This window comes from Lissotriton vulgaris, chromosome 7 (genome assembly GCF_964263255.1).
Source record: "Lissotriton vulgaris chromosome 7, aLisVul1.2, whole genome shotgun sequence".
NCBI lineage: Eukaryota > Metazoa > Chordata > Amphibia > Caudata > Salamandridae > Lissotriton > Lissotriton vulgaris.
Window position 1 is genome coordinate 1,395,814,316 of NC_141695.1, and position 24,880 is coordinate 1,395,839,195.

The 24,880-nt window shown below is 51.5% G+C and overlaps 1 protein-coding gene across 1 annotated transcript in view; it reads right to left on the bottom strand.

The window, feature by feature from the left end:
• The window catches only part of LOC147705703 (mitogen-activated protein kinase 1-like), a 426,270-nt gene extending 404,565 nt beyond the window's left edge, over positions 1–21,705 (bottom strand). Inside the window, exon 1 of the mRNA XM_086932128.1 lies at positions 21,510–21,705. Coding sequence (XP_086788254.1) covers positions 21,510–21,652 — 143 coding nt within the window. The 5' untranslated portion in view covers positions 21,653–21,705. The remainder of the gene's footprint in view (positions 1–21,509) is intronic.
• Positions 21,706–24,880: the final 3,175 nt, after the last annotated feature.

Consider the following 24,880-nt stretch of genomic DNA (forward strand, 5'->3'; position numbering starts at 1 on the left):
CCTCCGACAGCCGATCGTAAGTTGGAAGCATGGAGGGAGGGGCAGTCTCGAAGGGAAAAGTGTAGCCCCATTGGACTATTTGCAAAACTCTTCTGTCCAAGGTGATATCCTGCCAGAGGTGGATGTGATGGCGTATCCTGCCACCAACTGAACATCCATGATCTGGGAGGATTGGACTAGGAAGGTTTGGAGGAGGAGGGGAAGGGGGGTTGCAGCCGCACAGAGTTTGCGTAACTAGCGCGGTCCTCTGGCTGGGGTATTGCTGAGGCAGTTGGAAGCCTGTTCCGCAGCCATGAAAGGAGAAAAAGGCGGACGGATGCTGGGAAGACATTGAGAGGCCAAAAGATTTGGCCATAGCCCAGGCTCCTTAAGGCGCTCTAGCACCGCATCCGCCATCAAAAGGGCATGTCCTTAAGGTTAGTTTGGACATCTTCAGACACTCTCAGCCAGGCGTGGCGCCTAACGGCTACGATCAATGATATTACTCTGCCCAGCAGGTCTGTCATGTCTAGGCCACAGCGTACGGCAAACTTTGCTGCACCTCGCCTATCAGCGCCAGCCCGGTAAAGGATAGCAAGGGCCTCCTCTGGGACTTGTGGCAGCCCTTGCGCAACCGTTTCCCAAAGCGAATGGGAGTAATGGCCCAAGAGGCATGCAGTGTTTACCGACCACAATGCTAGGCAGGTGGAAGAGAAGATCTTTTTACCAAAGCTGTCCAGCCTTTTTAGATTCCCTATCGGGTGGTGCGGAAAGGAACGCTCTACAGGAAGTTGATGCAAAGACCATCAAGCTCTCCAGGGTGGGGTGGTTGGAAAGGAAAGCTGGTTCGTCCGATGCAGGGTAATAGTGGTGGGCAATAGTTCTGTTCACAGGAGCAGATGGGCTTGGACCAGGTGCCCAGTAGAACATCTGTCAAGGTCTTGTTAAATGGCAGCAAGGGTTCCGAGGTTGAGATACCAGACTGCAGGACCTCAGTCAAGAAATTGGTCTTGACAGTCCCTGTAGAAAGCAGTAGGTCCTAGACCTCCGTAGCACTACACACCACCATTGCAACGGAAGCCCCCTTCCCAGTAGCCAAGTTAGGTGGCGACAGCACTACAGGCACTGGGGGAGGTGTTCAACCCGCTCATTTCTCCCTGGTCCTCGGACCAGTCCATTTCCCTTGGGAAAGCGAGATTTCAAAGGGATCCTGCTGCCCATCCGCCCATCCCAATCTTCATCCAGTTCCTTCAGAATAAGGCAATGGACAAGACATTGAGCCTAACGGCTCCATTGGCACCAGTTGACGCCTAGCCAGTTCAGTGTGGTCCGGAATGATGGGGAAAGTGCAGCCGATGGGCACCGGCGACAGCGAGGGTCTCTGCATCAGACGTGGAGCTGGGGAAGTTTAGAGTGGTGTGACCGGTGCCGGTCCGGATCCAGGTACGGACAAGGAAGAGCCCATGGAGCTGGAGGCCTGGAACCCATGGGTTATCTTCCACTAAGCCTAGGGGTCCCTAATACGCACTGGCAGGGTCAAGTTGCCCTCATATGGCATACATCGAGTCATAGAATTCCTTTAACGGGCAGAGGTCGCTCCCGGCCTCAAAAAGGGAGGGAAATGCGGAGAAGACCCAGGCACCCGCTCTGCAGAGCGTGACCTCCAACGCCGAGACTCCAAAGTCTCGTCAGGTGTTGTATGGTGGTTCTTACCCGACCTCGATGACTTCGAGTACGAAGAAAACATCTTTGAGCCCCCCTTCGGCTCTACAGAGATCAGGACCAGAAGCGAGATCTCCGTTGTGCCTGACCGCAAGCAGCTTTAGGGACCGCGCCCTCAATGCTTTCGGTGCCATGGCCCAGCAGTCGGAGCACGACTTCAGGTTGTGGTTGCGCTCCAGGCACCAATGTCCTACCAGAAGGGGGTCCATGACTGACATGATGCAATAACACAGACACCGCACGGTTGGAAACCAGAGTCAAAAAAAGTCTGTCAAAGTGACAGCGCCTTTGACAGATCTGTGCTGGCAGGTGCTAAAAGAACAGACGTCAGCACAGCGGGATGGCACCTATATAGAAGACCTGGACATCACAATGATGAACCTGACGCACACGTCAAGTGGAGTCGAATGATCGGCACGCAGGGGTACTTCTAACAAAAATCTTCGGGATCCAGCCCGCTACAATGTATGACATTAGAATTAGAATATTCCAAAAATTAAGCAACACTATGACCTCTTATGCTGTGCATACAATATGGCGCCCTGTTCGTAACATTCAGGCCAAGCAATACTCGCACCATCCTTTGAAATGGCAATATCTATGAGCATGACGTAATTGGACACACATGCGTGGAGTCATGACATCACACACACAAGTGTAGAAACACTAACCATTAAGGAAATGGGTCTCACTAAGAGTGACCTGAAGAAAGTCCAAGGGAACAGTGGAGAGAGCCCCATGCCCTAGGTAAACTAGCACTATGACTCCATTACAAACAGAACACCCTGCTGGCTTCTTAAAAAAAAAAAACGGACACCAGGCAGGCATGTGGGTACTCGGGTAAGGGATTGCAACCGGTTGTAGGAAGCTGGTTCTTTATAAGGTATGCCAAAAAGTGGTATACCGTGAAAAGAGTCCAGGTATTCTCTTCCAAGTGCACAGGGGCTTGCTCTAGCAGCAATCCCAAGGTGCTCTTCTAGGTGGTAGTGTGGTTGAGCAGCCTTAGGCTTATCAGAGAGGACTGTTAGACATCAGCAAATACACACAAATGTTAGTAAATGATGCACAAGACACAATAAGGCGAGCAACACCAATTTATGAAAATAACACGTATCTTCATATACGTTTAGGCACCAGAATCAATATGATCAGGTATGTAGGTTTTTTAAAAGGAATACTTTTGCATTTAAAAATTCGACAGAGCATTTTTCAGAAGCTGCAATGTTATCCTATAGGAGGAAAAACAAGTACGGCATTCAGGTACAGTACAGCAAATTACAAGACTAATGTCCTAGACTTGAGGTGTGCATGACACAAAAGGACCAAGGTAGCACCAACAGGTCACCTGGAGCGGAACTGGGGCGGCCAGGCACAGAGGTGCTTTTAAGCATCTGGTGCCGAATGTTATCCTATGGGGATCGGTCCAGTCGAAAAGAGGCTGCAGGCTTGGACTGGGATAAGGTGGGCTCAGATCTCACGATGCTTGGGGACACCTTTGGTCCTTGTCTCCACAGGCCAAGGGCAAAAGGTGGAAAGGTGTCTTCAGGCACCAGGCTTTCTTCACCAGGAGCACTAGCTGTAGAGGGGGCATGCAAACAGATGCTGCAGTGGGTGCTGGTTAAGTCCACAGTGGGGAAGTCCAGGGTGGGCTTTGTCTCTGGAATTGTTGGCCCACTTTAGCTTGGTGTAGGTGGCAACGGAGCAGTGGTGCTTTCCGGTGTCTGTTTTTGGCAGTCAGGAGTCCTCTCATGTCCGTTTGTGTGCCAACAGGATGCAGGAAAGCCGCTCTGCTGCTCCACATGAGTTCCAGAGTCTTGGCAGACATTCTGGCAGTTCTCCCAGGCTTTTTGAGGCACAGCAGCTTGTAGGATAAGTCAACTTCGGTGCAATCTATAGGAACAGTGTCCAGGCCAGCAGGGTTGTGCCAAGTCAGTTGCTTCTTCCAAAATTTCTTGCTTTTTCAAAGCTCTTCGGTCCTTCTTTTGGTCTGCAAGACCGGATTCTCTGGTCCCGGGGTTCCTCTAAATAGTCACCTCAATATTGAATTTATGGGCATTAGAGGACTGTAGGGTAGTAGCCAATGGGCTAACAACCCTTAGGGTCACTACGTCCACTATATGGCCACTTCTTCGGAGAGGTGATCATAATCCGGTCACAAAATTCCTGATTTTGCCATCATTATATGGCCAACTTTGAAAAGTAGCCTCCACTTCAGGTAGCCCACCTTAAGGGTAGTACTAGCCTGAGGGTGGACAGCCTATCCTACTAGATAATTCTCCTGCCTGTCCAGGTGCCTAATGGCTCTTGACAAAGGCGGTCGGATTCTTCTCCTGTGAGAGAAACCAGATTCACATACCAAAGGCAGCAAGCGCTTTGACGCTCCCCTGCCTTGGAATGCTAATCTGCAGGTCATCCTGTGGGAAAGAAAACACCCCCTGCCCAAGCGGACCTGGTTTCTCGCCTCCTGAAAGCAAAGGCCCTCACCCTTGGGGAAGGTGGGGAGGGGCGGGGGTCCGACACTTGTCTCTGGTGACGGGTTGATGAAAGCTAGTCAGTCAGCAATCAGGGGGCACCTCAAAAGTGCCCCATGGGTGCATTTCTTACTAGATCCGACACTGGCATCGGTGTGGGATAATTAATACGAGATATTTGATACCAAACATCCCTCAAAACTGATTCTTAAACAGTGAATTTAAATAAGCTTTTAATGACATGCGTAATTAAGGTTTGCTTGAGTCTAAGAAAACACTTTTTACTCCTGAAAGCACTGTAATAAATCAAAAGCATTTTCCCCTTACCTCCTTTTCTAAATACTATAGGATGGCCCTTCTTCACAATGCTGCTCCATTTCATGACTGTTCAGTGCTATGTTCATTCCAGGCGACCTCTATTACATAGAACCCTTTAGCTGTTTAGGTCTATCCATAACAAGCATTTACAATGCAACGGTCTCGCCTTCGAAAATGTTAGAGCTATTGGCATTATTTATGTGTTTTGTTTTGAAAAAGTTAAATAAATGGCATTGTCATTTACAATCCCAATAGCTTAATCTCGCGCAAATACGAGACCTATTACATTTGTACCCACACACAGAGCCATACACACACACACACACAGAGCCACACACACACACAGACAGAGCCACACACACACACAGACAGAGCCACACACACACACAGACAGAGCCACACACACACACAGACAGAGCCACACACACACACAGACAGAGCCACACACACACACAGACAGAGCCACACACACACACACAGACAGAGCCACACACACACACACAGACAGAGCCACACACACACACACAGACAGAGCCACACACACACACACAGACAGAGCCACACACACACACACAGACAGAGCCACACACACACACACAGACAGAGCCACACACACACACACAGACAGAGCCACACACACACACAGACAGAGCCACACACACAGACAGAGCCACACACACACAGAGCCCCACACACACAGAGCCACACACACACAGAGCCCCACACACACAGAGCCACACACACACAGAGCCACACACACAGAGCCACACACGCACGCACACACAGAGCCACACACGCACACACAGAGCCACACACACAGAGCCACGCACACAGAGCCACACACACAGAGCCACACACACAGAGCCACACACACAGAGCCACACACGCACACAGAGCCACACACACACAGACAGAGCCACACACACACAGACAGAGCCACACACACACAGACAGAGCCACACACACACAGACAGAGCCACACACACACAGACAGAGCCACACACACACAGACAGAGCCACACACACACAGACAGAGCCACACACACACACAGACAGAGCCACACACACACAGAGCCACACACACACACAGACAGGGCCACACACACACACAGACAGAGCCACACACACACACAGACAGAGCCACACACACACACACAGACAGAGCCACACACACAGACAGAGCCACACACACAGACAGAGCCACACACACACACACAGACAGAGCCACACACACACACACAGACAGAGCCACACACACACACACAGACAGAGCCACACACACACACACAGACAGAGCCACACACACACACAGACAGAGCCACACACACACAGAGCCCCACACACACAGAGCCCCACACACACAGAGCCACACACACACAGAGCCCCACACACACAGAGCCACACACACACAGAGCCACACACACAGAGCCACACACACAGAGCCACACACGCACGCACACACAGAGCCACACACGCACACACAGAGCCACACACACAGAGCCACGCACACAGAGCCACACACACAGAGCCACACACACAGAGCCACACACGCACACAGAGCCACACACACACAGACAGAGCCACACACACACAGACAGAGCCACACACACACAGACAGAGCCACACACACACAGACAGAGCCACACACACACAGACAGAGCCACACACACACACAGACAGAGCCACACACACACAGAGCCACACACACACACAGACAGGGCCACACACACACACAGACAGAGCCACACACACACACAGACAGAGCCACACACACACACACAGACAGAGCCACACACACAGACAGAGCCACACACACACACACAGACAGAGCCACACACACACACACAGACAGAGCCACACACACACACACAGACAGAGCCACACACACACACAGACAGAGCAACACACACAGAGCCCCACACACACAGAGCCCCACACACACAGAGCCACACACACAGAGCCACACACGCACGCACACACAGAGCCACACACGCACGCACACACAGAGCCACACACACAGAGCCACGCACACAGAGCCACACACACAGAGCCACACACACACAGCCACACACACAGAGCCACACACACAGAGCCACACACACAGAGCCACACACACAGAGCCACACACGCACACAGAGCCACACACGCACACAGAGCCACACACACAGAGCCACACACGCACACAGAGCCACACAGAGCCACCCACCCACCCACACCCACACCCACCCCCACACACCCACACCCACAGCCACCCACCCAGAGCCACCCACCCACACACAGAGCCACCCACCCACCCACACACAGAGCCACCCACCCACACACAGAGCCACGCACACACACACAGAGCCACGCACACACACACAGAGCCACGCACACACACACAGAGCCACAAACGCACGCACAGAGCCACACACGCACGCACAGAGCCACACACACACACAGAGCCACACACACACACAGAGCCACACACACACACAGAGCCACACACACACAGAGCCACACACACACAGAGCCACAGAGCCACCCACCCACACCCACCCACACACAGAGCCACCCACCCACACACACAGAGCCACCCACCCACACACATAGCCACCCACCCACCCACACACATAGCCACCCACCCACCCACACACAGAGCCACCCACCCACCCACACACACAGCCACCCACACACACAGCCACCCACACACACAGAGCCACCCACACACACAGCCACCCACACACACACAGAGCCACCCACACACACAGAGCCACCCACACACACACAGAGCCACCCACACACACAGAGCCACCCACACACACAGAGCCACCCACACACACAGAGCCACCCACACACACAGAGCCACCCACACACACAGAGCCACCCACACACACAGAGCCACCCACACACACAGAGCCACCCACACACACAGAGCCACCCACACACACAGAGCCACACACACACACAGAGCCACACACACACAGAGCCACAGAGCCACCCACCCACACACAGAGCCACCCACCCACACACACAGAGCCACCCACCCACCCACAGAGCCACCCACACACACAGCCACCCACACACACAGAGCCACCCACACACACAGAGCCACCCACACACACAGAGCCACCCACACACACACACAGAGCCACCCACACACACACACAGAGCCACCCACACACACACACACAGAGCCACCCACACACACACACAGAGCCACCCACACACACACACAGAGCCACCCACACACACAGCCACACACTGAGCCACCCACACGCACACAGCCACACACTGAGCCACCCACACGCACACAGCCACACACTGAGCCACCCACACGCACACAGCCACACACACAGCCACACACACAGCCACACACACAGCCACACACACAGCCACACACACAGCCACACACACAGCCACACACACAGCCACACACACAGCCACACACACAGCCACACACACAGCCACACACACAGCCACACACACAGCCACACACACAGCCACACACACAGCCACACACACAGCCACACACACAGCCACACACACAGCCACACACACAGCCACACACACAGCCACACACACAGCCACACACAGAGCCACCCACACACACACACAGCCACACACAGAGCCACCCACACACACACAGCCACACACAGAGCCACCCACACACACACAGCCACACACAGAGCCACCCACACACACACAGCCACACACAGAGCCCCCCACACACAGAGCCACACACAGAGCCCCACACACACAGAGCCCCACACACACAGAGCCCCACACACAGAGCCCCACACACACAGAGCCACACACACACACACAGAGCCACACACACACAGAGCCACACACACACACACAGAGCCACACACACACACAGAGCCACACACACACAGAGCCACACACACACACACAGAGCCACAGAGCCACACACACACAGAGCCACACACACACACAGAGCCACACACACACACAGAGCCACACACACACACAGAGCCACACACACACAGAGCCACACACACACAGAGCCACACACACACAGAGCCACACACACACAGAGCCACACACACACAGAGCCACACACACACACACAGAGCCACACACACACACACAGAGCCACACACACACACAGAGCCACACACACACACAGAGCCACACACACACAGAGCCACACACACACAGAGCCACACACACACACACAGAGCCACACACACACACACAGAGCCACACACACACACACAGAGCCACACACACACACACACAGAGCCACACACAGAGCCACACACAGAGCCACACACACACACACAGAGCCACACACACACAGAGCCACACACACACACACAGAGCCACACACACACACACAGAGCCACACACACACACACAGAGCCACACACACACACACAGAGCCACACACACACAGAGCCACACACACACAGAGCCACACACACAGAGCCACACACACAGAGCCACACACACAGAGCCACACACACAGAGCCACACACACAGAGCCACACACAGAGCCACACACACACACAGAGCCACACACACACACACACAGAGCCACACACACACACACACAGAGCCACACACACACAGAGCCACACACACACAGAGCCACACACACACAGAGCCACACACACACAGAGCCACACACACACAGAGCCACACACACACAGAGCCACACACACACAGAGCCACACACACACAGAGCCACACACACACAGAGCCACACACACACAGAGCCACACACACACAGAGCCACACACACACAGAGCCACACACAGAGCCACACACAGAGCCACACACAGAGCCACACACAGAGCCACACACAGAGCCACACACAGAGCCACACACAGAGCCACACACAGAGCCACACACAGAGCCACACACAGAGCCACACACAGAGCCACACACAGAGCCACACACAGAGCCACACACAGAGCCACACACAGAGCCACACACAGAGCCACACACAGAGCCACACACAGAGCCACACACAGAGCCACACACAGAGCCACACACAGAGCCACACACAGAGCCACACACAGAGCCACACACAGAGCCACACACAGAGCCACACACAGAGCCACACACAGAGCCACACACAGAGCCACACACAGAGCCACACACAGAGCCACACACAGAGCCACACACAGAGCCACACACACACAGAGAGACACACAGAGCCACACACACACACACAGAGAGACACACAGAGCCACACACACACACAGAGAGACACACAGAGCCACACACACAGAGCCACACACACACAGCCACACACACACAGCCACACACACAGCCACACACACAGCCACACACACAGCCACACACACAGCCACACACACAGCCACACACACAGCCACACACACAGCCACACACACACACACAGCCACACAGAGCCCCCCCCCCACACACACACAGAGCCCCCCCCCCACACACACACACACAGAGCCCCCCCCCACACACACACAGAGCCCCCCCACAGACAGAGCCACACACACACACACACACAGAGCCCCACACACACACACAGAGCCCCACACACACACACACAGAGCCCCACACACACACACACAGAGCCCCACACACACACACACAGAGCCCCACACACACACACACACACACAGAGCCCCACACACACACACACACAGAGCCCCACACACACACACACAGAGCCCCACACACACACACACACACAGAGCCCCACGCACACACACAGAGCCCCACACACACACACAGAGCCCCACACACACACACACACACAGAGCCCCACGCACACACACAGAGCCCCACACACACACACAGAGCCCCCCACACACACACAGAGCCCCACACACACACACAGAGCCCCACACACACACAGAGCCACACACACACACAGAGCCACACACACACACAGAGCCACACACACACAGAGCCACACACACACACACAGAGCCACACACACACAGAGCCACACACACACAGAGCCACACACACACAGAGCCACACACACACAGAGCCACACACACACAGAGCCACACACACACAGAGCCACACACACACACACACACACAGAGCCCCACGCACACACACAGAGCCCCACACACACACACAGAGCCACACACACACACAGAGCCACACACAGAGCCACACACAGAGCCACACACACACACAGAGCCACACACACACACACAGAGCCACACACACACAGAGCCACACACACACAGAGCCACACACACACAGAGCCACACACACACAGAGCCACACACACACAGAGCCACACACACACACACACACACACAGCCACACACACACACACACAGAGCCACACACACACACACAGAGAGCCACACACACACACACAGAGAGCCACACACACACAGAGCCACACACACACAGAGCCACACACACACAGAGCCACACACACACAGACACAGAGCCCCACACACACAGACACAGAGCCCCACACACACACACACAGACACAGAGCCCCACACACACACACACACACAGAGCCCCACACACACACACACACACAGAGCCCCACACACACACACACACAGAGCCCCACACACACACACACACAGAGCCCCACACACACACACACAGAGCCCCACACACACACACACACACACACACACACAGAGCCCCCCACACACACACACACACACAGAGCCCCACACACACACACAGAGCCCCACACACACACACAGAGCCCCACACACACACAGAGCCACACACACACACAGAGCCCCACACACACACAGAGCCACACACACACAGAGCCACACACACAGAGCCACACACACAGAGCCACACACACACAGAGCCACACACACACACAGAGCCACACACACAGAGCCACACACACACACACAGAGCCACACACACACACACAGAGCCACACACACACAGAGCCACACACACACACACAGAGCCACACACACACAGAGCCACACACACACAGAGCCACACACACACAGAGCCACACACACACACACAGAGCCACACACACACACACAGCCACACACACACAGAGCCACACACACACACAGAGCCACACACACACACACAGAGCCACACACACACAGAGCCACACACACACAGAGCCACACACACACAGAGCCACACACACACAGAGCCACACACACACAGAGCCACACACACACAGAGCCACACACACACACACACACACACAGAGCCCCACGCACACACACAGAGCCACACACACACACAGAGCCACACACACACACAGAGCCACACACACACACACACACACAGAGCCACACACACACACACAGAGCCACACACACACAGAGCCACACACACACACACAGAGCCACACACACACACACAGAGCCACCCACACACAGAGCCACACACACACAGAGCCACACACACACAGAGCCACACACACACAGAGCCACACACACAGAGCCACACACACACACACAGAGCCACACACACACACACAGAGCCACACACACACACACAGAGCCACACACACACACACACAGAGCCACACAAACACACACACAGAGAGCCACACACACACACACACACAGAGAGCCACACACACACACACAGAGAGCCACACACACACACACAGAGAGCCACACACACACACACAGAGAGCCACACACACACACACAGAGAGCCACACACACACACACAGAGAGCCACACACACACACACAGAGAGCCACACACACACACACACACAGAGAGCCACACACACACACACAGAGAGCCACACACACACACACAGAGAGCCACACACACACAGAGCCCCACACACACACAGACACAGAGCCCCACACACACACACACACAGAGCCCCACACACACACACACACACAGAGCCCCACACACACACACACACAGAGCCCCACACACACACACACACAGAGCCCCACACACACACACAGACACAGAGCCCCACACACACACACAGACACAGAGCCCCACACACACACAGAGCCCCACACACACACACACACACACAGAGCCCCACACACACACACACACAGAGCCCCACACACACACACACACAGAGCCCCACACACACACACACACAGAGCCCCACACACACACACACAGAGCCCCACACACACACACACAGAGCCCCACACACACACACACACAGAGCCCCACACACACGCACACACACAGAGCCCCACACACACGCACACACACAGAGCCCCACACACACACACACAGAGCCACACACACACAGAGCCACACACACACAGAGCCACACACACACAGAGCCACACACACACAGAGCCACACACACACAGAGCCACACACACAGAGCCACACACACACAGAGCCACACACACACAGAGCCACACACACACACAGAGCCACACACACACACAGAGCCACACACACACACACAGAGCCACACACACACACACACAGAGCCACACACACACACACAGAGCCACACACACACACACAGAGCCACACACACACACACACAGAGCCACACACACACAGAGCCACACACACACAGAGCCACACACACACACACACACAGAGCCACACACACACACAGAGCCACACACACACACACACACAGAACCACACACACACACACACACAGAGCCACACACACACACACACACACACAGAGCCACACACACACACACACACAGAGCCACACACACACACACACACACAGAGCCACACACACACACACACACAGAGAGCCACACACACACACACACACAGAGAGCCACACACACACACACACACAGAGAGCCACACACACACACACACAGAGAGCCACACACACACACAGAGCCACACACACACAGAGCCACACACACACAGAGCCACACACACACAGAGCCACACACACACAGAGCCACACACACACAGAGCCACACACACACAGAGCCACACACACACAGAGCCACACACACACAGAGCCACACACACACAGAGCCACACACACACAGAGCCACACACACACACACAGAGCCACACACACACACACAGAGCCACACACACACACAGAGCCACACACACACACACACACAGAGAGCCACACACACACACACACACAGAGAGCCACACACACACACACACACAGAGAGCCACACACACACACACACAGAGAGCCACACACACACACAGAGCCACACACACACAGAGCCACACACACACAGAGCCACACACACACAGAGCCACACACACACAGAGCCACACACACACAGAGCCACACACACACAGAGCCACACACACACAGAGCCACACACACACAGAGCCACACACACACAGAGCCACACACACACAGAGCCACACACACACACACAGAGCCACACACACACACACACAGAGAGCCACACACACACACACAGAGAGCCACACACACACACACAGAGAGCCACACACACACAGAGCCCCACACACACACAGACACAGAGCCCCACACACACACACACACAGAGCCCCACACACACACACACACACAGAGCCCCACACACACACACACACAGAGCCCCACACACACACACACACAGAGCCCCACACACACACACAGACACAGAGCCCCACACACACACACAGACACAGAGCCCCACACACACACAGAGCCCCACACACACACACACACACACAGAGCCCCACACACACACACACACAGAGCCCCACACACACACACACACAGAGCCCCACACACACACACACACAGAGCCCCACACACACACACACAGAGCCCCACACACACACACACAGAGCCCCACACACACACACACACAGAGCCCCACACACACGCACACACACAGAGCCCCACACACACGCACACACACAGAGCCCCACACACACACACACAGAGCCACACACACACAGAGCCACACACACACAGAGCCACACACACACAGAGCCACACACACACAGAGCCACACACACACAGAGCCACACACACACAGAGCCACACACACAGAGCCACACACACACAGAGCCACACACACACAGAGCCACACACACACACAGAGCCACACACACACACACAGAGCCACACACACACAGAGCCACACACACACACACAGAGCCACACACACACACACAGAGCCACACACACACAGAGCCACACACACACAGAGCCACACACACACAGAGCCACACACACACACACACACAGAGCCACACACACACACAGAGCCACACACACACACACACACAGAACCACACACACACACACACACAGAGCCACACACACACACACACACACACAGAGCCACACACACACACACACACAGAGCCACACACACACACACACACACAGAGCCACACACACACACACACACAGAGAGCCACACACACACACACACACAGAGAGCCACACACACACACACACACAGAGAGCCACACACACACACACACAGAGAGCCACACACACACACAGAGCCACACACACACAGAGCCACACACACACAGAGCCACACACACACAGAGCCACACACACACAGAGCCACACACACACAGAGCCACACACACACAGAGCCACACACACACAGAGCCACACACACACAGAGCCACACACACACAGAGCCACACACACACAGAGCCACACACACACACACAGAGCCACACACACACACACAGAGCCACACACACACACAGAGCCACACACACACACAGAGCCACACACACTGTTGGACCTGGCCCTGCTCAGGTGCGGGTGACATGACCTCGTAGTAGTTGGCAGCCATCTTGTTTTAGTAGCTTTTCCATCCATTCCCCATATTATTTATCTGACCCGGGCAACATAGGAGAAATATGAGACGGACACCCCTAAATTCAGAATTACGTGATACACTCTTTAGGAAGAGTGCTCTCCACCTCCTAGATCTAGAAATAGGACTTCTGGACTGGGACTATTTTCCAGGCAATCTAGCTGGACGATACTGCTAGGATGTGTATTCCCCGTCTGGAGACAGGGCCTGGGGAAACTCCGCCATCTGGTATCTGCTGTCTGCCCTTTAGATTAGAGGGGAGGAGTAGTTTCGGGGCTGCGTCCTGGCCCCCACAATGCCTGCGCCGCTTCCTGCTGGGCGGCTGACGACCCTGCCTTCCTGCTTCAAAGGATGGAGGTGGCCCATGACGGAAGCCACCCCTAACCGGGCCTAAGGGAGGGAAACCCCCGGCCTACATGAAAGGAGATCAAAGACATTTTGAGGGATAAAAGAAGGACACTGGAACTAGAGATCAGATTTGCTAGGGGAACCTCCGAAGTGGTACCCCCGGGAGTCCTCCTAAGGCACGACGAGTGTGCCCATCACCAAGAGCCCTGCTGACGCTGTCGCGGCTCCAAGCTTTCGCCATCACCCGAGCCCTGCTGACGCTGTCGCGGCTCCAAGTCTTCGCTATCTCCAAAGAGCCCTGCTGACGCGGTCGCGGCTCCCAATCCTCGCTATCCACAAGGGCCTGCAGGTGCACTGTTTCGGTCTCCCCTTCACTGAATACTTGCTCTGCTGTGGTACCCTACTTGTGGGTATGCATTGAGACAGAGGACTATTGTGCAAAGGTTGGGCAGTGATGCAAGACAATCCTGGGTACCCTCTCTCACAGGCAGCTATTCTTAAGTGGGAAACAGCCTTTACAACAAGGTTTTTACCACGTAGTACCTTTTACATGTTTTTAGAACGCATATGCTTTTACAACATATGCCTTTACCACATAGTTAAGGTAAGTTAGGGGGTGTGGGTGGTGCCCCCCCACAAATACAATAACACATATACATATATACATACATATGCATACACATATATACTTAACACACACAATGCCTGGTAAAGGCATGCGTTGTAAAAGCATATGCGATCTAAAAAAATGCAGGATAAAAAATGTGTGGTAAAGGCATGTGGAGTATTTACCTGCGTTGTTCCATCATACAACCCACTACACTACACAGTGCACTACAAGACTAAGGGGCCCTTGAGATATGCGGCAGTCTGCCCGCACAAAAGTGTAAGGATAAGAGAGATGACATGGGCACTATCGCTGGCATCGAGCAGTGGAGAGTGAACTGTGATTCACCGGGCCTGAAAGGGGTGAACTTGCACACCCTTTACTGGTCTCTTGCACCTGATGACAATTCAAAACAGGGGGTGGTGTGCTGGTGGTGCAGATCTTGAGGGAGTGCAGACCCCCAACTACTGGTACCTGAATGGGGGCTCTGCTTTCTCACCTCCCTCCTACTCTTAGACCTCCTGCAAAAGGAGAGAGGTGTGTGCCATTGTTGGAGTTAGAGGATAAGACCGGTCGCCTAGAATCATGAATAAGTCTTCCATCTAATAAACAAATACATTTTAACAAAGAGACGGTCTCTATAGGGCCGGCCTCAGGGAAAGTTACAGACACTCTGAATGATGACGGGGCGCCTGCTTCGTAGCCATGGTTTTCCAGAGGAAAAACCCTGAATGATATTTTGCAGGCATAAATGCCTCTAGGGAGGCGCTAGAATCAAAAATAGAAACACTGGGGGCGAATTTGATGATTATGAAAGACGACCAAAAGGCAGCTTGCAGAACGTGTTACAGTAACGTAAAGAACATTAGCTGAAGACCTCCCCCTGAGGTGGCGACGCTGTGGGAGTACCTCACATCCATAGAAAGCAGGGTCAAGACTTCGTAGGAACAGTATTAAAGTGAAGAACCTGCCTGAACGTGCAGAGGGGGACCGCATGCTGTATTTCCTTGAAAGCTGGCTGAGAGGAGGTGGCACCACAGTGGCTTTTTCCCCCATGCACTGGAGAGAGCAGACAGGGTCCTGGCATGGCCTTCCATCATGGGAGCACTGCCTCGGTCAGTGGTGGGATGGCTGTTGCATTATAAGGCCTGAGCCCACATGCTACAGCAGGCCAGAACTAGGGCAGTCCTGAAAGTGGGAAACTGTAAAATCATGCTGCTTCCAGACTTCACTAAAGAGGTCCAAAAGCAGTGGTCCACATGTATGGAAGCTAAGAGGCGCCTCCGGCAATTGAGACTTAGCTACGCTATTATGTTCCCCACCAGACTGCGAATAACAACGACTATGGGTGCAGTTCTTCTGGACCCCGCAGAAGGTTTGGGAGTGGTGCCACCGGAAAATAGCCAGCAATCAATGAGAACCAGGAGCTACAGCAGAGCACCCCCCTTGAAAGCAGAAGTCCTGGAAGAACAGCTGAGGTAGAAGTAATGGCAACAATGAGCGGCTCTGGGACAAGTCCCCCATCAACAGTGGGGTATGACAGAAATAGAGACTCAAACTCCAACCGCAGGTTAAGATCAACCATGGACTCTAACCCAGCGCTTCCCGTGGGGACACCAGGAATGGCTGATGAACTCCTGTAATAGTCACTCTTTTCTTTCATTACGCTTACTGCTGGAAGCGGGAGCCAGGGAGCTTTTGGGTACTGGCACTCTACCTAGTACAATTGGTCATCATAAGGGAAACTACAATTGCGTTGCTTACCCTGCTCTGGATATGTCCCGACCACCACTGGGAGTCTCCTTGGTCAGTAGAACAGCTCGTATGTTTGCTGGGTGGCAGACCCTATCTGGACTAGCAGACACTTGTCGCTGCACCCACCTGGCAATCGTGAATTATTTCTTCTTTTCAAGCCTCCAGAGCTGCATGTGCAATTGGACACCTTCCTTTGTACCCTTGATATGCATGGATCGATGCACAATGTTGAATATCCAGCTAGAACTATATCGGACCATAATCCGATACTGCCATACCTGAGAGCAGACTTTTTTTCTCTAACCCTACGTTGAAACTGAAGCTGGGATCCCTAGAAGATCCAGTCTTCCAGGCCACGATTGGAGATAGTATAAGATAATATTTTGAGCACAATGCTTGTGCGGCGTCCACCTCACAGTTAGAATGGGAAGCTTTAAAAGCGGTGATTAGCGGGAAGTGATAGCAGAAAAGGTGGGCATCATGCGCACTTAGATAAATGAGGCATTTAACCTAGAATTGGAACTGAGGGAGGTAGAAAAAAAAAACAGATCGGGCCACCCAGAGCTACAACAGGCCATGACAGAATCCAGAGCGCTATTAGCAGGAAGGAAGGAGAAACGCAAGATATTTTAATTACACGGAATACATGATTCAGGCACATGGGGGGGGGGGGGGGGTCAGTGATAGTAGAACTGGAAAAAGACCTGGGGGACAGACTCTATAGGCAGGTTTATATTAATCACTTCAAGGAGTACAACTCCTGCTTATGTGCAAGCGCTTCCAAGCACCCAGGGAGCTCCATAACAGACTTCCTAGATCTGTTAATCATAAAGGCTCTCACACAAGAAGAGGATGAGGAATTAGGACTGGACATTACGCATCAGGAAATAAAAGGCAGCAGGCATGGCGAGGAAGAAAACACCTGGGACGGACAGGTTCCTGTTGAATTTTATGTTACATATGCATATATACTAGCACCCAAATTAGTGGAACTGTACAGGGCAGCAAAAAATAAGGGGCACTACAGTCTTACACCCAAGAAGCATTAGTAGTGCTGTTACTAAATCGGGGGAGACCACTGCATGACTGTAAAGCATATCAACCACTGCTTAACATAGATTATAAAAACGTTACCCAGATTCTAGCGACCAAACTGCTATCCTCTATGACTAAATTGGTACATCCGGATCAAGAGGGGTTTATCCAAGCCACAACACAGCGCTTAATATATGGAGGCAGTTAACATTACAGGCGGCTGACACCTTTGACCGAGGAGAGACCGTAGTAGTTGTAGTGGACGTACAAAAAGCTTTTGATAGCTTAGAGTGGGACTTACTCTATGGAGTAATGGAGAGACTGCAGATTGGGAGGTGATTTAAAGACTGGACCAGACTGTTATACACAGAACCTTCAGCCGGAGTGAAAACTGGCCGAATTATATAGAAGGGTTATGTGGTAGCCAGGAGAAACAACAGGGCTGCCCCATATCACCACTGCTCTTCGCGCTGAGCCACTGGCCAGCAGCGCCAGGTAGGGAGACTTATTGGGGATCAACACCATCATATTGTTCTATATTCTGTGACGATCTGTTATTACTATGCAATACTAAGCAGAATTAAAGGGGACTCGAGACTGCTAGATAGATTTGGTTTGTTTTCCGGATTATGGGTGAACTGGCAGGTCGTAACTGTTCCCACAGGCTGTAAACCGGAGACCCCCAGGAGAGCCTGAGGACACTTCAGTGGGAACCCTCAAAGCCTGCCATAGGGGTGAAATATTTAATGACCAAGCTGACTTACTAGAAGGGAATGTAGGAGTGGCTGTTCGATCCCTACGGGCAAGTACTGATTTCTGGAAGACGCTTCCCTTGATGGTAGCGAGGCGTATATATCTTTTTAAGACGGTGGCGCTCCCTAAGCTGCTATACTTTGAGCCGTCTTACACCTGTGCACTCCCCACATCATGTTAAGGACAAGACTTGCTCATCATTGCCTCCATCTGGGGCACAAGCTGCCACAGTGACCTAGACAACCTTGCAGCACACTGTGGGAGAGGGAGGCCTAACAGTCTTATATTGACGGACACAATTTTTTAACTGTTTTTCTTTGGCACTATAAAGTTTTTTTTTTTAAAGTATATTATTTTATGAATGTATAACTTCTATAATAAATTGTACAATTTTGCTATACACATTTTGTAATTGTTTTTTTCTGTGTATCTTTTTATGTGATTAAATATATATGTGGTCATGATAGGTACTTAAGAGCTATGAGAATCTCCTCTTGATTTAATCTATGTCCTTTTCTCCCAATTTAACGGTCAGATAGGGATTTTCTGATACTTCCTAATATTACGAGGTGCACATCAGCGATATTTGCAAGGTTGTACTGCTCAGTGACGCCCACTTTGCATCTCATTAGAGATGCAAAGGGAGGCGTCGGGTAAAAGGGTGCTAACATGCGCTAATGCATGTTAGCACCCACTTGTAAATAGTGCGAAAAGATCTTCGCTTTTTTGGCTTTCAAAGCCAAAAAAGCAGAGATAATGCCCAAAGCGAGCATATCCACAAGCAGATTTTCGACTACTGCTCCGTGTATGACAACAAAACAACACTAATGCTCAGCACCAAAGCTTACTCTCCAGCACTCGCATGCATGTTTTCCGGCGTAAAACACGACGCATTGTGTCATTGAAAAACTACATTCTCTTCGGCTTCAAAGTTAAGAATGCATTTATGGCTCGTGAAATCGGTGTGTTTCTTCGATACCAATGCGAACATAATACCGGCGGTTACGAATTTGCACTGAACCAAAAAAACGGTCCACACTTACACTCAGTGCGGTGCCAATACTCGATGCTATACTTTCTTGTTGTGGTAAAGCACCCTTGACCTCGGTATGCAGCAGTATCCGCAGCAATAACGTTGCCAGGAAGGGTGTATGAGAGGCCTGGGGCAGGTTCATACTACGTCAATGATTAAACGGAGACATGTTACCAGATGTAAATAATGATTACAGTGGTAAAAGGAAATGGAATGGGTTGTGTAATAGGGCTCACAATGTATACCTTTCCCCATGCAGATCAACAAGCATCAATAGTAAACACACGTGGTGCTCACAGTCCATCCCCCAAAAACTGCAGCCATCAGTTACAAAACACTGTACCATCAGTACGGTGACGGGAACGTTATTATGTGTACTGCAAAGTCAACGAAGCGGAGCCACTGATTAACCCCATCTCGCCACACCCCAAAGAGGCACTTAACAGAGAAGAGACCCCTCCCCTTTCTCTCACGATAAACTCCTCTACACTGAAACCCTCCTCCTTCAAACCCCACCTTGTATCGCACGTCCTATTCCCTCACGCGTTGCTGACCCACCCAGACCATCAAGGATTCTCTCTTCCTCCCGCCCTCTTCTGCTACCTCCCACTCAACACACAATGGTGTAACACCCACTCTGCACTCACTGCCACTCGAACCCGAGGAACTCACTAAACCTACGCCGCCACTGCCCTTTCAAACCATAACAAATGTCCCCAGTGCCACTCCCTTGCCAAACCCAGCTACACCCTCTGACCTCAACCCCAGGGCGCTCACCACACCATGCCGTATGCTCCTTCACCGATGTAGTGCAAGTCGGTATATCGCGGCCCTACATCAAAAGGCTGCCCCTTTACGCTCTCCAGGCCTGGCCGAGAAGGCGGGGGCACTGGAGGAGATACTGCTGCTGTAGCTGCCATGGCCGTCGAGCTCCGTCTCTGCCTGCTGCTGCGTCTGTCAGGGCGAGTCACCTCCGTCACCGCGCATCGCACGTCAGCCGCCGCCCAGGCAACTGCGCACGCTCCCCTGGCAACGGCGCAGAGCAGACAAGCGAGAGGGAACGCGGAAGTAGGGCTTGAAAGCAGACTAATAGTGCTGGCTGGCATTACAGTGCGGGCTTTTTTCTCTAATGACCTTCATTCTGCAGAAATTTATTTGCAAATCTGTTTTAATACCCACGCAAAAACATGTACACTAGCATATTTATATTTCATCTCATTTTGAAGTAATTAAAAAAAAGCAAAATTTAGAATTTGTATCAAATTGAAACAGAAACCTTTATAAATACACTAACGAGGCCATTTTACTAATTTCTACGGAGCCATATAAATAGGTTCGTTTACATTTGATTTTTTCACGTATTATCGAACAGCTACCTCTGTAATACGGCCATTAAAAAGAATATCCATTTTCGAAACATTTGTCATAGTCTTTTAAAACCTGAACTAATACCGATCTAAAATTAACAGCTGCTTCTACGTACTTTACAGCGTGCTGCATATCGCCTTGCTTCTATTTTCGTGCCCCTTTTCAGAATAACATTTTTTATTTGCATTCTCTGATTATTTTTTTGGCAATATACATGAAATAGGAAAAAAACATCGTTCCGCCATGTTTGCTTGCTTGTAGGGCGGAGCCCCTTCTGTGTCACATACAATTGGGAACGCCTACGGAGAGCTCCTGCAGGAAGAGGCATATGAAAAGATATGTTTTTTTTTCTTCCAGGAAGCAAAGTCTGTTTCTTTCTAATCAAGGAATAATTGGCTGCTGAAACCCAAATTCAAAGGAAACATGTTAAGCAGTAATAATGGAAATTAGTCAATATCTTTCTATAACATTTCCAAATCAGGGGCATAGCTTGGTCAGTAAGATTGGAGGGGTGTGAATAAAATAACCACAAACTGATCAATTGACAGACTGCAGCATTTGCAGAGGTGTTAGTTCAATGCATCAGAAACATAACTTGTGCTTTCTTCCTTTGTGCAGTGGTATGATTGTTGCTCAAGCAAACAATCACTATCCTCTAACCCAAAGGTCTTCAAACTTTTTTTATGTTGAGCCCCCCCCCCAACACCCCCCCCCCCCCAGCGGAATTTTTTTAACTGTCGCCCCCCCCCACCACTGACAGAAATCCCTGGAATCTGGTACACTACATAATCGACCGCCATTCACATATTCCAGGCCATATCTAGCAAATAATGTTAAACACAGTAGGAGTTTTTAATAAAGTGCAGGTTTGTGAGTGGGTTTCGTTAAATGAGAGAGGCTTATTACATAGTTCAAATCACAATTTTCTCAGATAAAATGTGCGCAAATTGTATTTACTAGGGTTTTACTTATACAGTTGAGTCATGACGGGACAGTGTTATCTGGTGCAGCCCGTTCACCTCCTAATTAATTACCCTAAAGCTAGGCACATACCTACCAACCTCTTCATAAACATTGTGAATGGAAGTGAGCAACTCACTCCCAGACTTATTGCACCTTTTCAAATTGTTGAGCGTTACCAATACAACTGAAGGCTTTGTCTTGATAAAACGTGGGTAACTATCATAGGAGGTGGCCATAGCAAGCATGGAAGGAAAGCCTAGCACATTTATTTTAAAACGAAGGATCTCATAGGGTGGTGACATCTTTTCCTGTGATGTCATGTGACAACAATGCATATTGCTTATGCTCATTAGTCCCCCCCACTTCTTTTTTTAGGACTTGTGCTCTGAGTGGGGGTTCGAATTTCCATCACTTCGTGGCCAATGGAACAGAGAGGTTAATGTGCGCTGAGTTGAGGTGCTGAGCCCCTACGTGCAACTGTTCCGCTGCTTCGGGTGTCTCTTTTCAGTGAAGCCTTAGGATAGTGGATGACAATGCTGGCCCCTAGCCTTATAGAAAATCTTGAAGCCAGACACCACAAAGCATAGAGATAGATGGCCTTTTCAAAAGGTGAAGTAAGTAGTGAGACTGTGTACATTGCACTAAGACACCTGCAGCTGAGTGTCTGTCTCAATTAAATTCATTGGCAAAACACAATCAGGCCACTGCCTGCAGTAAGTGAGTGCTGGTCGTACAGTGTGTAACACATTACAACAGTTACTCTAAAATGACACTGTTTCTCGAAACTCAAATAGGTTTAATTTATGAATATTTAAATGTTTCTCTCATCTTCATTACTTGATTTTACTCATGAGAAAATGTCACTCATTGGCCTTAAAATGTGACTCATAATTACACTAAAATTATGGAAATTTCACTCATAGCACTCTGAAACCTTAGCAGCTATGCGTAATTTAAGAGAAACTTTGCCTCCTTTATTCAAAAAGCTAACTATCCTGGGAGGGTTAATTCGAGAGTCTCCTCTGCTATTAAACCAAAAGCGAACAGTTTCATAGCAGAGGAGGCCCCCTCCCTTCCACTACAGCTGAAAGCATTTCAGCTCTCGGAGCGGAATTAGCTTTCTTTCAAAATTACTAAAGGGCATTTTATGCCCCATTAATTGGGAAACAATGAAATGCGAGATCTTAAGGTGGAGTGTGCGGCCCCCCCTGAGATGGCGTCACGCCCCCCAAGGGGGTCGCGCCCCACATATTGAAGAGCTCTGCTCTAACCTGAGTTAGATGTTGATGGTCTTGTCAGGTACTAGCGTATAGCATGACTACCAATTCTCATAAAAGCTAGTGACCAAAGAGTAACCAAATAATTGAAGGATCTTCTGAACCCACACTCTCTACAGGATCCCACTGAGTCAGGTTTACACCCAGATCATGAGACAGAAAATAAATACCTTGTTAGATATAATTTGATTATCTTTTGTTCACCGCAGCCAAAGAGAATTTCACTCTATTGGTCGTGTTAGATCCCTCAACAGAGTTTCAAACAGTGGACAGGATTAGTGGTTGTGGTGTAGCGCTCTAGTGCTCAACATCACGTGATTGCGCAAAGCATCCTGGGAGCGCCGGCGGCCATTTCGCACGGGGGCTCTACGTGCAGGAGTGACCCCGGCGCGCTCCTTCTGTAATTATATAATAAAGAAGTTTCTTGCGGAAAGCATTGCAGCCGTCTTATTTCTTGGGAACCACACCACTACAAAGTGGCGACAAGGCTGGTGCTCGAGTCACGCCCCTGCAGCGCTGACCCGTGAGCACTCGTGATTG